Here is a 14,532-nt window from a genome sequence, read left to right on the forward strand (position 1 = left end):
TTAGTACCTTAAAATCAGTCTCTTTCTTGTATATTTATGTCACACAGCATGCGTTTACGCTTCGTGTCTCACATGTAAGAACAAAAGTCAATTAACAACTTAACTTTAAAATTATATATTTTTGAAGTTCATTATAATCGCAGTATATTATATATACTTTAATTATAATGGACGTCAAACATAGATAAATTTAAAGATAACATTCCACATAAATAGTCAAATTTTAATAGTATATATAACGAAATTAGTAGAATCATGTCGGTACTCGGAATAACATTATAACTTAGGTTCGGCTCAACACCGTTCAAAGATTGCCGACCCCAAGGATTCAGAGTCTGTTATATCACTACAAATATTTCATCGCTCCTATAATTGATTTTTTATTATATTTATTCCATAAATACAGTATATTTTAAAAGTAATTTTACACATATGAAGATATGCATAGAATTAATTAATAAATAGAAAAGATTTGTTTTTTTAACCAAAAAGAAATATTTTTCAAGATACCATAACTTATTAGACAGCTGAAATATAATAGATACTAATAAAGTTAAGGGCATTTTCCTCCTTTAACTCCATATTCTTTAAATTCGAAGTATTGTGGAGGAGCACCGGCGTTAACTTCAAAAGTATAAAATACCTACAATATTACAAAAAATATATGTCATATAAAAATATGGCTTAAGCTTAAGATTTAGTATTTAATATTCAGAATAAAAGTTATGAACTTGCCTCCATTTCTGTATCTGATTGCATTAAAATTCCAATAGTATGCCAAGACGAAGAAATTCTGGTTTCTTTCATTCCATCTGGGAAAATCAAACCGGGAGCAGCAAAATGGAAACTTACAAATGATCCCGCTTTTTCACCGGCTACATTTGGACCAAATCTCCCAATAAAAAATGCACATAATCCATCTTTATGTTGGAATTTTCCAAAATTTATTGTCATCTTTTCGCCGGCATTAAACACCGCGGTTACATACTTTCCTGTTTTAATGTTAATATTACAAACTCATCATCTATTATAAAAGAATTGTATGATAAATGAATTACCTGTATAAAGTTTCTGAGTTGAGAACGATCTCGATCCAGTCATCTTTACGTCTTTACATGCTTGTGGATCTTCGTTACTAAAATCGCAATAAAGTAAATAGTCAGTCGAAGAAGGTCGACTTGGTTGAGGACCGTCGGGAGTAAGCGATTCTATAAATTTCAAAATATATTAAAATTGAAATCTAAATATACAATATTAAGTATAATTTTAAAATCCCCGTTTTATCTTACTACATAATCCCTGATAAGTATCGGAACATTTAGTGTTTTTAGGACAAGCAGAACATTGTGATCCAACTTTGTATGCTTCCGAACCATCCGAATTTCCGCTGAAAATTAAAAATATAAATACTGAATATATATTAAATTAATTAATTTAAATTATATTGATGAAATATATCTTACCCCGGTCCGTAGTTACAAGTATAGAGAACCGATTTGACACCATTCTCTTCATATCCGGCTACACCACATCCAACTTTCCAGGTCTTTGCCCAAATAACCTAATTTATTAAGTTAAATGTTTAATTAAATAATATATAATAAATGTTATTTTATGTACATAACTATAATAAGTATTAAATTATAGATACTTGAGAAAAATGCCCATAATTTTTTTGAAATTGATAGGGATTGTTGTATTCTGGATGAAAATGTTCTACTTCGCTAGTGTACCACATTTTAATTCCATTCCAATTTATAGATAAACTTCCGTTTGATTGAAAGAGATTTTGACCAACGCTAAAGTTCCCTGTTAAATAAAATAATAGTGTTAATAATGACCTATACATATATTTATTTTCATTATTACCTTTTGTCTAGAAAGATTTTTATATTTGATTGTGAGCATCTATTCGGTCTTACAATTATATAAAATAATATAGAAAAATAAACACATTGAGAAACTTTCATAACAGTTTTTATATTTATGATATTAAATTCTTAATATAAAGCGCTAGATTTAGTTTTGATTATTAAATCTAATTATTATCGTCGATCGATGTACAATACATGGTCTTCCAAAAGAATGTTACAATTTTATTAATGTAATTACGTTAATTATTATCTGAGAAAATTGTAATATATACTGAAAACTCGGAAAACTGTCCAAGTTTCAGATTTGCCCATTAAATTTCTCAACGTGTGCACCTCGTGTCACATGGCACACATCCAACCGATACTGAAATACTTCCTGATGCAACGGAAATGATACAACGAACGTTGCATTATATCGGTTTTTACTCCTCCTACAGCAGCCATAATTCTACAAGACGTTTCAACTCAGATGGGAGATAAAACTCGGACAGTTGTCTATCGCTTGATGCACAGTACATCACATACTACACCGATAATAATCAACATAAATTACAGTGATTTAAAATGAAGCATTCATATTGGAAGACCCTGAATATCTGATATATTTTGAACCAAAATTCGAAATATAAATATTTGGAATTTCAATTCAAAAGTTTATTTTATTTCATTTTATTTAAATTTCTTTTTACTTTTAAGTTTATTTTTAAGATTAAAATTAATATAAAGTAATTTTTATCGTACCGACTGCGCGCTGATCTCCGGAATCGTGGTCAAATTTACATTGGTTTGCATGGGCTTGAGCTATAGCTGCTAATTCATCATCCCATTCCTTAAAAATAATAATTATTATCATAAAAAGTATCTGTTATTGTAAAGATTATTTATTTATTATTATTATTTTACCATTTGCATCATATTAGCGGCAGAGGGTAATTTTTGATATTGAGTTTCCTTTCCAGTTGCCAATTTACTTCTTAATTCATTGTGTACTTTTAATATTGTTTGCTTATCACTCTCCGAAACTTTTCCTCCTGCTACGACCTTGCATGTTGAAGACATGCAATAAGAATGATTTTTGCTGAGTCGTCGATATATTGCTGGACAGCTCTGAGACATGACCATCTCCGAGATGGACATTGAGAGGATTAATATTGCGAAAATCACTAAAATAAAACAACATTTACCTTAATTTAACTAATTGAAAATTTTATTTATAATTCCAGTTACTGGTATGTGTTATATACAATAATATTTAGGTTCTCCCTAGTAAAATAACAGTATTATATTCTGCCATATAAAAAAAATCGCTGAATTTTGGAAGAAAACTTATTTAAACAGAAAAAATTCAATTAACGGTTTATAATATTTATTAAATTTCTAAAGATATTAATAATTTCTTTATGCAAATAATTTGTTTGTTCAGATACTAAAAAAAATGAATGCCTTCGTTTCATTTCATTCAAAAATACAATGCATCACGCCGATATGATATCCTGGACAGGATTAAGAATTTACGTTACATTAATATTTAGCTGTATGTTGACATTCCATATTTTATTTTGATTTGGTATAAAATAATTGATGAATTCAACTAAAAAAACCGTATTTTAAAAATCAGGAAATCAATCAATCTTCAAAAAACCGTCTTAAAACGTCATAAAAATAAATAAATAAATTATGAGAGTGCCATTATATTGGGATGAAATCTGTCAAAATTTAATAAAAGTCAAATAAACTAAGAAATTTTAAAAATAAAAATAATTAAACGTTGTGAATGGAAACATGAAAAATCCAATCGGATTAACGGGTTAATTAGAAGATAAGAATTTAAATTATCAAAATTTAAATTCTCATCTATAATGAGCAATTTCCTTTTAAATTTAGTTTTATAGAACAATTGAAGAAATAAAGTAGGAAAAATCGAATAAAATACTTACTATTATAGTAATAACATCTAAAGGAAACTGGGAATAATAATTTTTTCATACAATTATCACTTCCAACTCGTCGATTTCATATTATATAGGCCTGCGATTAATTAGTTACAGTTAAAATTTAAACGTAATTAAATCCACCAATCATAAAGTGATTTCCGGTTGAAATATATAATATTTTAATGTCGTAGTATGATTTTTCGATGACGTTTCTCGGTGCAATGTTCAGAAAGTCATAACACTAATAATCGTTCCACAAACCGGCAGATGGCACAATTTTTACACGAAAATTTCTAACTTTATTTAAATGTTATTTAGATTTTTTAAAATATTTTTAAATCTTAAATTATCATATTTTAGAAAATTTAGCATGCAATTTTAGTTTTAAACACGTATCATTTTTAACTGAATAAAATGTAATATGACAGCACAATATAATTATGTTTCTTATAGTTTATACGCATTGTTTTTTTTTTTAAATTGTTAACTCTTTTTAATAAATATTCGCGTATAGTTTATCATTAGCATTAGTCATTGCTCCATTCATATTTTATGAAATTAACACCTGGAGTATTATTGAATTCTAGCAATAAAGTTTTAATTATAGGCATAAAAATGAATATTTTAATATGTATATATATATTTATATATTATAGATTATAAATAAAGATTATTATTGATATATATATATATAGTATTATAATTCTCATTTTAGTTTGAAATTATAAATAAATCTTATAAAACTTGTTTTTTATTATATTAATTTGGTATATTCGACGGTTGAGAACAGATGGATTATAATATAGATCAACTAGATAATACACAATGTCACTACATCACAAATAAATTCAAGTAAAATTTCTGTGTAACTCGTAGATGAAATTAAATCGCTAATTTCTGCTTTTATTCACCTTTTTCTTAATTTAAAAATCTTTATATTTTTACTTATATCCCGGATACTATCTACTTTTATAATTTTATTTAATCAATTTGCAAACGTTTTACTAGAATTATTACCTAATTATATTATAATAAAAATTGCAAAAGATGATGTCATAAATTTATCCTATTGAGAAGATGATAAGATATTAAAATATTTCACACACAAATGTTTTTATAGCCCTATACATATCAAATAATACAATTTAATTTTGAATTAATATTTTTTTCTTTTAATTTAGAAATGCTATTCACTAGTTAATCAGTTTTGAGATCTAATTTATCCACAGAGAGCTTTATAAAATCATTTCTATTTGATACGCATCCATGTCTTAATGACATAAACTCTGGTTTACTGCTTAATTAAATTTTACTTATTGAAGCATTTACGCATGAATAAGTGCAACTATTTCGGCGAATTTAGAATCCTTATCAATTTAACTACAATTATATATAATTTACTTATGATTCTTTCTCAAAATAATTGTAATTAGGTAACGAAATATTTAGTTAACTATAATTATACTACAAACCGGCAATTATAAAAAAATTTGTATTATTTGTTTAGTAATCATCTTCATTTTCATTTATATTTACACAAGAATAGGCCTATATTTATTTTCCTTTATGAGTAGAGAGTAAATTCACACAATGTATTATATTCTCTAAACTTTTAAATATTAAAAAAATTCTAAAAATTCTATTTACAATTTTAGAAATATATTTTAATATTCGCTTTCGATGTTCAGTTTATTTATTTAGTTTATAAGTTAAAGTTTTTAAAGATGGATGTATTATCAACTTTCTCGGAATTATTATATAACAGAAAATAAATATTGATTAAGTTTTATTAAAACACATTTTAGTAAAAAAAAAACTTATTTTATAAAACGAATTTTATTCTCATCTCATAATACTGATTATTTAATTTATAATAAGAAATATTTTAAAACTATTTCACTTACTTCCATATATATATATTATTTGTTTATTTTAATAGTCTTACGTGTAAATGTGTTCCGGAAATATTCACCTGAATATGACGTAAAAACATAAATAATCAGCTCATTGACTTTTTCATTTATTGGAATTTATAGGTCTACAGTTTTTGAAAATTGCAGCCCAATTGTATAATTATATGATCTCGTACAATTTATTTTACTTTATCGAAATGTTACTCTTGCGTTTTCAAGTTTCAAGTATAAAGTTTCAATCAATTCTTATAAATCGATCAGTACAGAACATTTCAGTATCCATAAAACTAAATACAGTATACAATTTACATTGCAACCAACATTATTATCACGCCTTTCAAACACTCGAACTCACTGTTACACTATACATAATTTTTGTTTTCAAGTACTTCAATTTAGCGCTACTCTCGATTTAATGCCAGTTTCAGAGTCAAACAGATGAAGGCACTAAATCGAAACTTAACTGTATTTAAATTTATTAATTAAAAATATATTAACGTATAAACATCTTTTACTTTAAACTAATAGATCACAACGTTTTAAATAACAAAAAATATCAAAGGAATAAATGCAGGAGTATGACTTCATTCAAGATTTAATATATTTTGTTTATATTATGGAAAACGTTTACAAATAAAATTTGAAAATTATTTTTTTTCAAATATTCAAAACATAATTATAATATTAAAAGAAGTTAAAAATTTATTGTACAATTGTAAATATTCGTTAAAACAATACAGAAACTCAGTTTCTCGTTACGGTTTTAAAGTTAATTTTCTACGGGTATCAAAGGATTTTTTTTCATTTTTCTAAATTCGAAATTAAAAAGAAAATTGTGTATTTATTAAAGCATTAATATATAAACTTAAATATACTTTTGTCACAATAAAATCATTAAAAAATTATTACCTAATCCGCTTATACGAAACAACTGCCATCACTCCAAAAACAAGCAGAAGATTGGCACTCATCGAAATTATTAAAACTAAAAACACGATTGAAGATCCTAAAAATATAAAATAAACGGCATTAATTTTCTATAAAATCGTTATAAATTTCATTTTTATTACTTTTTTATTAAGAAAATAATGACATATAAGAAATTAAAGTATTATTACCTGCATTATTGGCATTATTTTCGCAGTTTCCATCAGAACATTTTAATTCACTGGCGTAAGCAATATAAACTGAAAATAATTATTTTTATTTATTACAATGATCATTGTAATAAATAAAAATAATTATTTTCAGTTTATATTGCTTACGCCAGTGAATTAAAATGTTCTGATGGAAACTGCGAAAATAATGCCAATAATGCAGGTAATAATACTTTAATTTCTTATATGTCATTATTTTCTTAATAAAAAAGTAATAAAAATGAAATTTATAACGATTTTATAGAAAATTAATGCCGTTTATTTTATATTTTTAGGATCTTCAATCGTGTTTTTAGTTTTAATAATTTCGATGAGTGCCAATCTTCTGCTTGTTTTTGGAGTGATGGCAGTTGTTTCGTATAAGCGGATTAGGTAATAATTTTTTAATGATTTTATTGTGACAAAAGTATATTTAAGTTTATATATTAATGCTTTAATAAATACACAATTTTCTTTTTAATTTCGAATTTAGAAAAATGAAAAAAAATCCTTTGATACCCGTAGAAAATTAACTTTAAAACCGTAACGAGAAACTGAGTTTCTGTATTGTTTTAACGAATATTTACAATTGTACAATAAATTTTTAACTTCTTTTAATATTATAATTATGTTTTGAATATTTGAAAAAAAATAATTTTCAAATTTTATTTGTAAACGTTTTCCATAATATAAACAAAATATATTAAATCTTGAATGAAGTCATACTCCTGCATTTATTCCTTTGATATTTTTTGTTATTTAAAACGTTGTGATCTATTAGTTTAAAGTAAAAGATGTTTATACGTTAATATATTTTTAATTAATAAATTTAAATACAGTTAAGTTTCGATTTAGTGCCTTCATCTGTTTGACTCTGAAACTGGCATTAAATCGAGAGTAGCGCTAAATTGAAGTACTTGAAAACAAAAATTATGTATAGTGTAACAGTGAGTTCGAGTGTTTGAAAGGCGTGATAATAATGTTGGTTGCAATGTATATTGTATACTGTATTTAGTTTTATGGATACTGAAATGTTCTGTACTGATCGATTTATAAGAATTGATTGAAACTTTATACTTGAAACTTGAAAACGCAAGAGTAACATTTCGATAAAGTAAAATAAATTGTACGAGATCATATAATTATACAATTGGGCTGCAATTTTCAAAAACTGTAGACCTATAAATTCCAATAAATGAAAAAGTCAATGAGCTGATTATTTATGTTTTTACGTCATATTCAGGTGAATATTTCCGGAACACATTTACACGTAAGACTATTAAAATAAACAAATAATATATATATATGGAAGTAAGTGAAATAGTTTTAAAATATTTCTTATTATAAATTAAATAATCAGTATTATGAGATGAGAATAAAATTCGTTTTATAAAATAAGTTTTTTTTTTACTAAAATGTGTTTTAATAAAACTTAATCAATATTTATTTTCTGTTATATAATAATTCCGAGAAAGTTGATAATACATCCATCTTTAAAAACTTTAACTTATAATCTAAATAAATAAACTGAACATCGAAAGCGAATATTAAAATATATTTCTAAAATTGTAAATAGAATTTTTAGAATTTTTTTAATATTTAAAAGTTTAGAGAATATAATACATTGTGTGAATTTACTCTCTACTCATAAAGGAAAATAAATATAGGCCTATTCTTGTGTAAATATAAATGAAAATGAAGATGATTACTAAACAAATAATACAAATTTTTTTATAATTGCCGGTTTGTAGTATAATTATAGTTAACTAAATATTTCGTTACCTAATTACAATTATTTTGAGAAAGAATCATAAGTAAATTATATATAATTGTAGTTAAATTGATAAGGATTCTAAATTCGCCGAAATAGTTGCACTTATTCATGCGTAAATGCTTCAATAAGTAAAATTTAATTAAGCAGTAAACCAGAGTTTATGTCATTAAGACATGGATGCGTATCAAATAGAAATGATTTTATAAAGCTCTCTGTGGATAAATTAGATCTCAAAACTGATTAACTAGTGAATAGCATTTCTAAATTAAAAGAAAAAAATATTAATTCAAAATTAAATTGTATTATTTGATATGTATAGGGCTATAAAAACATTTGTGTGTGAAATATTTTAATATCTTATCATCTTCTCAATAGGATAAATTTATGACATCATCTTTTGCAATTTTTATTATAATATAATTAGGTAATAATTCTAGTAAAACGTTTGCAAATTGATTAAATAAAATTATAAAAGTAGATAGTATCCGGGATATAAGTAAAAATATAAAGATTTTTAAATTAAGAAAAAGGTGAATAAAAGCAGAAATTAGCGATTTAATTTCATCTACGAGTTACACAGAAATTTTACTTGAATTTATTTGTGATGTAGTGACATTGTGTATTATCTAGTTGATCTATATTATAATCCATCTGTTCTCAACCGTCGAATATACCAAATTAATATAATAAAAAACAAGTTTTATAAGATTTATTTATAATTTCAAACTAAAATGAGAATTATAATACTATATATATATATATCAATAATAATCTTTATTTATAATCTATAATATATAAATATATATATACATATTAAAATATTCATTTTTATGCTTATAATTAAAACTTTATTGCTAGAATTCAATAATACTCCAGGTGTTAATTTCATAAAATATGAATGGAGCAATGACTAATGCTAATGATAAACTATACGCGAATATTTATTAAAAAGAGTTAACAATTTAAAAAAAAAAACAATGCGTATAAACTATAAGAAACATAATTATATTGTGCTGTCATATTACATTTTATTCAGTTAAAAATGATACGTGTTTAAAACTAAAATTGCATGCTAAATTTTCTAAAATATGATAATTTAAGATTTAAAAATATTTTAAAAAATCTAAATAACATTTAAATAAAGTTAGAAATTTTCGTGTAAAAATTGTGCCATCTGCCGGTTTGTGGAACGATTATTAGTGTTATGACTTTCTGAACATTGCACCGAGAAACGTCATCGAAAAATCATACTACGACATTAAAATATTATATATTTCAACCGGAAATCACTTTATGATTGGTGGATTTAATTACGTTTAAATTTTAACTGTAACTAATTAATCGCAGGCCTATATAATATGAAATCGACGAGTTGGAAGTGATAATTGTATGAAAAAATTATTATTCCCAGTTTCCTTTAGATGTTATTACTATAATAGTAAGTATTTTATTCGATTTTTCCTACTTTATTTCTTCAATTGTTCTATAAAACTAAATTTAAAAGGAAATTGCTCATTATAGATGAGAATTTAAATTTTGATAATTTAAATTCTTATCTTCTAATTAACCCGTTAATCCGATTGGATTTTTCATGTTTCCATTCACAACGTTTAATTATTTTTATTTTTAAAATTTCTTAGTTTATTTGACTTTTATTAAATTTTGACAGATTTCATCCCAATATAATGGCACTCTCATAATTTATTTATTTATTTTTATGACGTTTTAAGACGGTTTTTTGAAGATTGATTGATTTCCTGATTTTTAAAATACGGTTTTTTTAGTTGAATTCATCAATTATTTTATACCAAATCAAAATAAAATATGGAATGTCAACATACAGCTAAATATTAATGTAACGTAAATTCTTAATCCTGTCCAGGATATCATATCGGCGTGATGCATTGTATTTTTGAATGAAATGAAACGAAGGCATTCATTTTTTTTAGTATCTGAACAAACAAATTATTTGCATAAAGAAATTATTAATATCTTTAGAAATTTAATAAATATTATAAACCGTTAATTGAATTTTTTCTGTTTAAATAAGTTTTCTTCCAAAATTCAGCGATTTTTTTTATATGGCAGAATATAATACTGTTATTTTACTAGGGAGAACCTAAATATTATTGTATATAACACATACCAGTAACTGGAATTATAAATAAAATTTTCAATTAGTTAAATTAAGGTAAATGTTGTTTTATTTTAGTGATTTTCGCAATATTAATCCTCTCAATGTCCATCTCGGAGATGGTCATGTCTCAGAGCTGTCCAGCAATATATCGACGACTCAGCAAAAATCATTCTTATTGCATGTCTTCAACATGCAAGGTCGTAGCAGGAGGAAAAGTTTCGGAGAGTGATAAGCAAACAATATTAAAAGTACACAATGAATTAAGAAGTAAATTGGCAACTGGAAAGGAAACTCAATATCAAAAATTACCCTCTGCCGCTAATATGATGCAAATGGTAAAATAATAATAATAAATAAATAATCTTTACAATAACAGATACTTTTTATGATAATAATTATTATTTTTAAGGAATGGGATGATGAATTAGCAGCTATAGCTCAAGCCCATGCAAACCAATGTAAATTTGACCACGATTCCGGAGATCAGCGCGCAGTCGGTACGATAAAAATTACTTTATATTAATTTTAATCTTAAAAATAAACTTAAAAGTAAAAAGAAATTTAAATAAAATGAAATAAAATAAACTTTTGAATTGAAATTCCAAATATTTATATTTCGAATTTTGGTTCAAAATATATCAGATATTCAGGGTCTTCCAATATGAATGCTTCATTTTAAATCACTGTAATTTATGTTGATTATTATCGGTGTAGTATGTGATGTACTGTGCATCAAGCGATAGACAACTGTCCGAGTTTTATCTCCCATCTGAGTTGAAACGTCTTGTAGAATTATGGCTGCTGTAGGAGGAGTAAAAACCGATATAATGCAACGTTCGTTGTATCATTTCCGTTGCATCAGGAAGTATTTCAGTATCGGTTGGATGTGTGCCATGTGACACGAGGTGCACACGTTGAGAAATTTAATGGGCAAATCTGAAACTTGGACAGTTTTCCGAGTTTTCAGTATATATTACAATTTTCTCAGATAATAATTAACGTAATTACATTAATAAAATTGTAACATTCTTTTGGAAGACCATGTATTGTACATCGATCGACGATAATAATTAGATTTAATAATCAAAACTAAATCTAGCGCTTTATATTAAGAATTTAATATCATAAATATAAAAACTGTTATGAAAGTTTCTCAATGTGTTTATTTTTCTATATTATTTTATATAATTGTAAGACCGAATAGATGCTCACAATCAAATATAAAAATCTTTCTAGACAAAAGGTAATAATGAAAATAAATATATGTATAGGTCATTATTAACACTATTATTTTATTTAACAGGGAACTTTAGCGTTGGTCAAAATCTCTTTCAATCAAACGGAAGTTTATCTATAAATTGGAATGGAATTAAAATGTGGTACACTAGCGAAGTAGAACATTTTCATCCAGAATACAACAATCCCTATCAATTTCAAAAAAATTATGGGCATTTTTCTCAAGTATCTATAATTTAATACTTATTATAGTTATGTACATAAAATAACATTTATTATATATTATTTAATTAAACATTTAACTTAATAAATTAGGTTATTTGGGCAAAGACCTGGAAAGTTGGATGTGGTGTAGCCGGATATGAAGAGAATGGTGTCAAATCGGTTCTCTATACTTGTAACTACGGACCGGGGTAAGATATATTTCATCAATATAATTTAAATTAATTAATTTAATATATATTCAGTATTTATATTTTTAATTTTCAGCGGAAATTCGGATGGTTCGGAAGCATACAAAGTTGGATCACAATGTTCTGCTTGTCCTAAAAACACTAAATGTTCCGATACTTATCAGGGATTATGTAGTAAGATAAAACGGGGATTTTAAAATTATACTTAATATTGTATATTTAGATTTCAATTTTAATATATTTTGAAATTTATAGAATCGCTTACTCCCGACGGTCCTCAACCAAGTCGACCTTCTTCGACTGACTATTTACTTTATTGCGATTTTAGTAACGAAGATCCACAAGCATGTAAAGACGTAAAGATGACTGGATCGAGATCGTTCTCAACTCAGAAACTTTATACAGGTAATTCATTTATCATACAATTCTTTTATAATGTATAGTTTGTAATATTAACATTAAAACAGGAAAGTATGTAACCGCGGTGTTTAATGCCGGCGAAAAGATGACAATAAATTTTGGAAAATTCCAACATAAAGATGGATTATGTGCATTTTTTATTGGGAGATTTGGTCCAAATGTAGCCGGTGAAAAAGCGGGATCATTTGTAAGTTTCCATTTTGCTGCTCCCGGTTTGATTTTCCCAGATGGAATGAAAGAAACCAGAATTTCTTCGTCTTGGCATACTATTGGAATTTTAATGCAATCAGATACAGAATTGGAGGCAAGTTCATAACTTTTATTCTGAATATTAAATACTAAATCTTAAGCTTAAGCCATATTTTTATATGACATATATTTTTTGTAATATTGTAGGTATTTTATACTTTTGAAGTTAACGCCGGTGCTCCTCCACAATACTTCGAATTTAAAGAATATGGAGTTAAAGGAGGAAAATGCCCTTAACTTTATTAGTATCTATTATATTTCAGCTGTCTAATAAGTTATGGTATCTTGAAAAATATTTCTTTTTGGTTAAAAAAACAAATCTTTTCTATTTATTAATTAATTCTATGCATATCTTCATATGTGTAAAATTACTTTTAAAATATACTGTATTTATGGAATAAATATAATAAAAAATCAATTATAGGAGCGATGAAATATTTGTAGTTATATAACAGACTCTGAATCCTTGGGGTCGGCAATCTTTGAACGGTGTTGAGCCGAACCTAAGTTATAATGTTATTCCGAGTACCGACATGATTCTACTAATTTCGTTATATATACTATTAAAATTTGACTATTTATGTGGAATGTTATCTTTAAATTTATCTATGTTTGACGTCCATTATAATTAAAGTATATATAATATACTGCGATTATAATGAACTTCAAAAATATATAATTTTAAAGTTAAGTTGTTAATTGACTTTTGTTCTTACATGTGAGACACGAAGCGTAAACGCATGCTGTGTGACATAAATATACAAGAAAGAGACTGATTTTAAGGTACTAAGACCTATATTGAACTATGATGTTTATTAAAATGTTTAAGTAATAATTAGAGTATAACTTTTTCTTTTCCCGTATTCGAAGGTTCAGTTATCAAAAGTTCAAATTTTTTCGCATGAAAGATATATAAAATTTTTCGTATAAAATGTTTCCGTTTAAGAAGAGGCTAGTCTTTCTTCACGACCAGAATAAAAAGTTTCTGAACAGCAACCTATAGATAATTTGATTGCTTACAGAAAAAAATAATGTATAATCGTATGAAGAACTGCGCAAAATTTCATGTTATTGCGCGTAGGAGTTTGTGATCCTCTACTCACGGATTGCACAATTTTCCAAAACAGTTGTTATCTCACAACAATACTTGCAACAGTAAGTGCTGATAAGCGCTGTCTGTACGAAATTTAGTACAGTAATATCGTAGTTTTTCTTCACAGAAGTTATAAGACGTATTTGTTTTTGCGTAACAAAATGGATGAAACGGGCTAAATTAAACAAATATCTAAACAATGTAGCGAAACATTTTTAAATAAATATGTCTTATTGAAAGTAAAGCTTTATTATTTTCATTTATGGCTTTGCTTTAGAATTCTTTTGAAATTGATCTGTTGATAAACTTCTTAACCGACTTCTACTATATGTATATACATAACTACATACTGT

At 25.6% G+C, this 14,532-nt stretch overlaps 2 protein-coding genes and 2 long non-coding RNA genes across 4 annotated transcripts; 2 read left to right on the forward strand and 2 right to left on the reverse strand.

The window, feature by feature from the left end:
- Window positions 1-695: 695 nt before the first annotated feature.
- On the reverse strand, window positions 696-3,892 carry LOC136982046 (cysteine-rich venom protein-like). Its single transcript, XM_067278475.1, has 8 exons — window positions 3,812-3,892; window positions 2,778-3,037; window positions 2,616-2,703; window positions 1,652-1,809; window positions 1,464-1,561; window positions 1,290-1,387; window positions 1,059-1,208; window positions 696-992 (listed from the first exon to the last, which is right to left on the reverse strand). The coding sequence occupies exons 1-8, from the start codon at window positions 3,858-3,860 to the stop codon at window positions 724-726; spliced, it is 1,170 nt and encodes a 389-aa protein (XP_067134576.1). The 5' UTR covers window positions 3,861-3,892; the 3' UTR covers window positions 696-723.
- Window positions 3,893-5,953: 2,061 nt separating this feature from the next.
- LOC136982027 (uncharacterized) lies at window positions 5,954-6,914 on the reverse strand. Its single transcript, XR_010881823.1, has 3 exons — window positions 6,840-6,914; window positions 6,631-6,727; window positions 5,954-6,530 (listed from the first exon to the last, which is right to left on the reverse strand). It is a non-coding gene; the product is annotated as an uncharacterized lncRNA (long non-coding RNA).
- A 52-nt stretch (window positions 6,915-6,966) lies between these two features.
- LOC136982028 (uncharacterized) lies at window positions 6,967-7,854 on the forward strand. Its single transcript, XR_010881824.1, has 3 exons — window positions 6,967-7,041; window positions 7,154-7,250; window positions 7,351-7,854. It is a non-coding gene; the product is annotated as an uncharacterized lncRNA (long non-coding RNA).
- A 2,136-nt stretch (window positions 7,855-9,990) lies between these two features.
- Window positions 9,991-13,153, forward strand: LOC136982036 (cysteine-rich venom protein-like). The gene is made up of 8 exons (XM_067278466.1): window positions 9,991-10,069; window positions 10,844-11,103; window positions 11,178-11,265; window positions 12,072-12,229; window positions 12,320-12,417; window positions 12,494-12,591; window positions 12,673-12,822; window positions 12,885-13,153. The coding sequence occupies exons 1-8, from the start codon at window positions 10,021-10,023 to the stop codon at window positions 13,151-13,153; spliced, it is 1,170 nt and encodes a 389-aa protein (XP_067134567.1). The 5' UTR covers window positions 9,991-10,020.
- The last annotated feature ends 1,379 nt before the right edge of the window (window positions 13,154-14,532 follow it).

The sequence above is a fragment of the Centruroides vittatus genome, unplaced genomic scaffold, assembly GCF_030686945.1.
Source record: "Centruroides vittatus isolate TY-2023 unplaced genomic scaffold, ASM3068694v2 contig_801, whole genome shotgun sequence".
NCBI lineage: Eukaryota > Metazoa > Arthropoda > Arachnida > Scorpiones > Buthidae > Centruroides > Centruroides vittatus.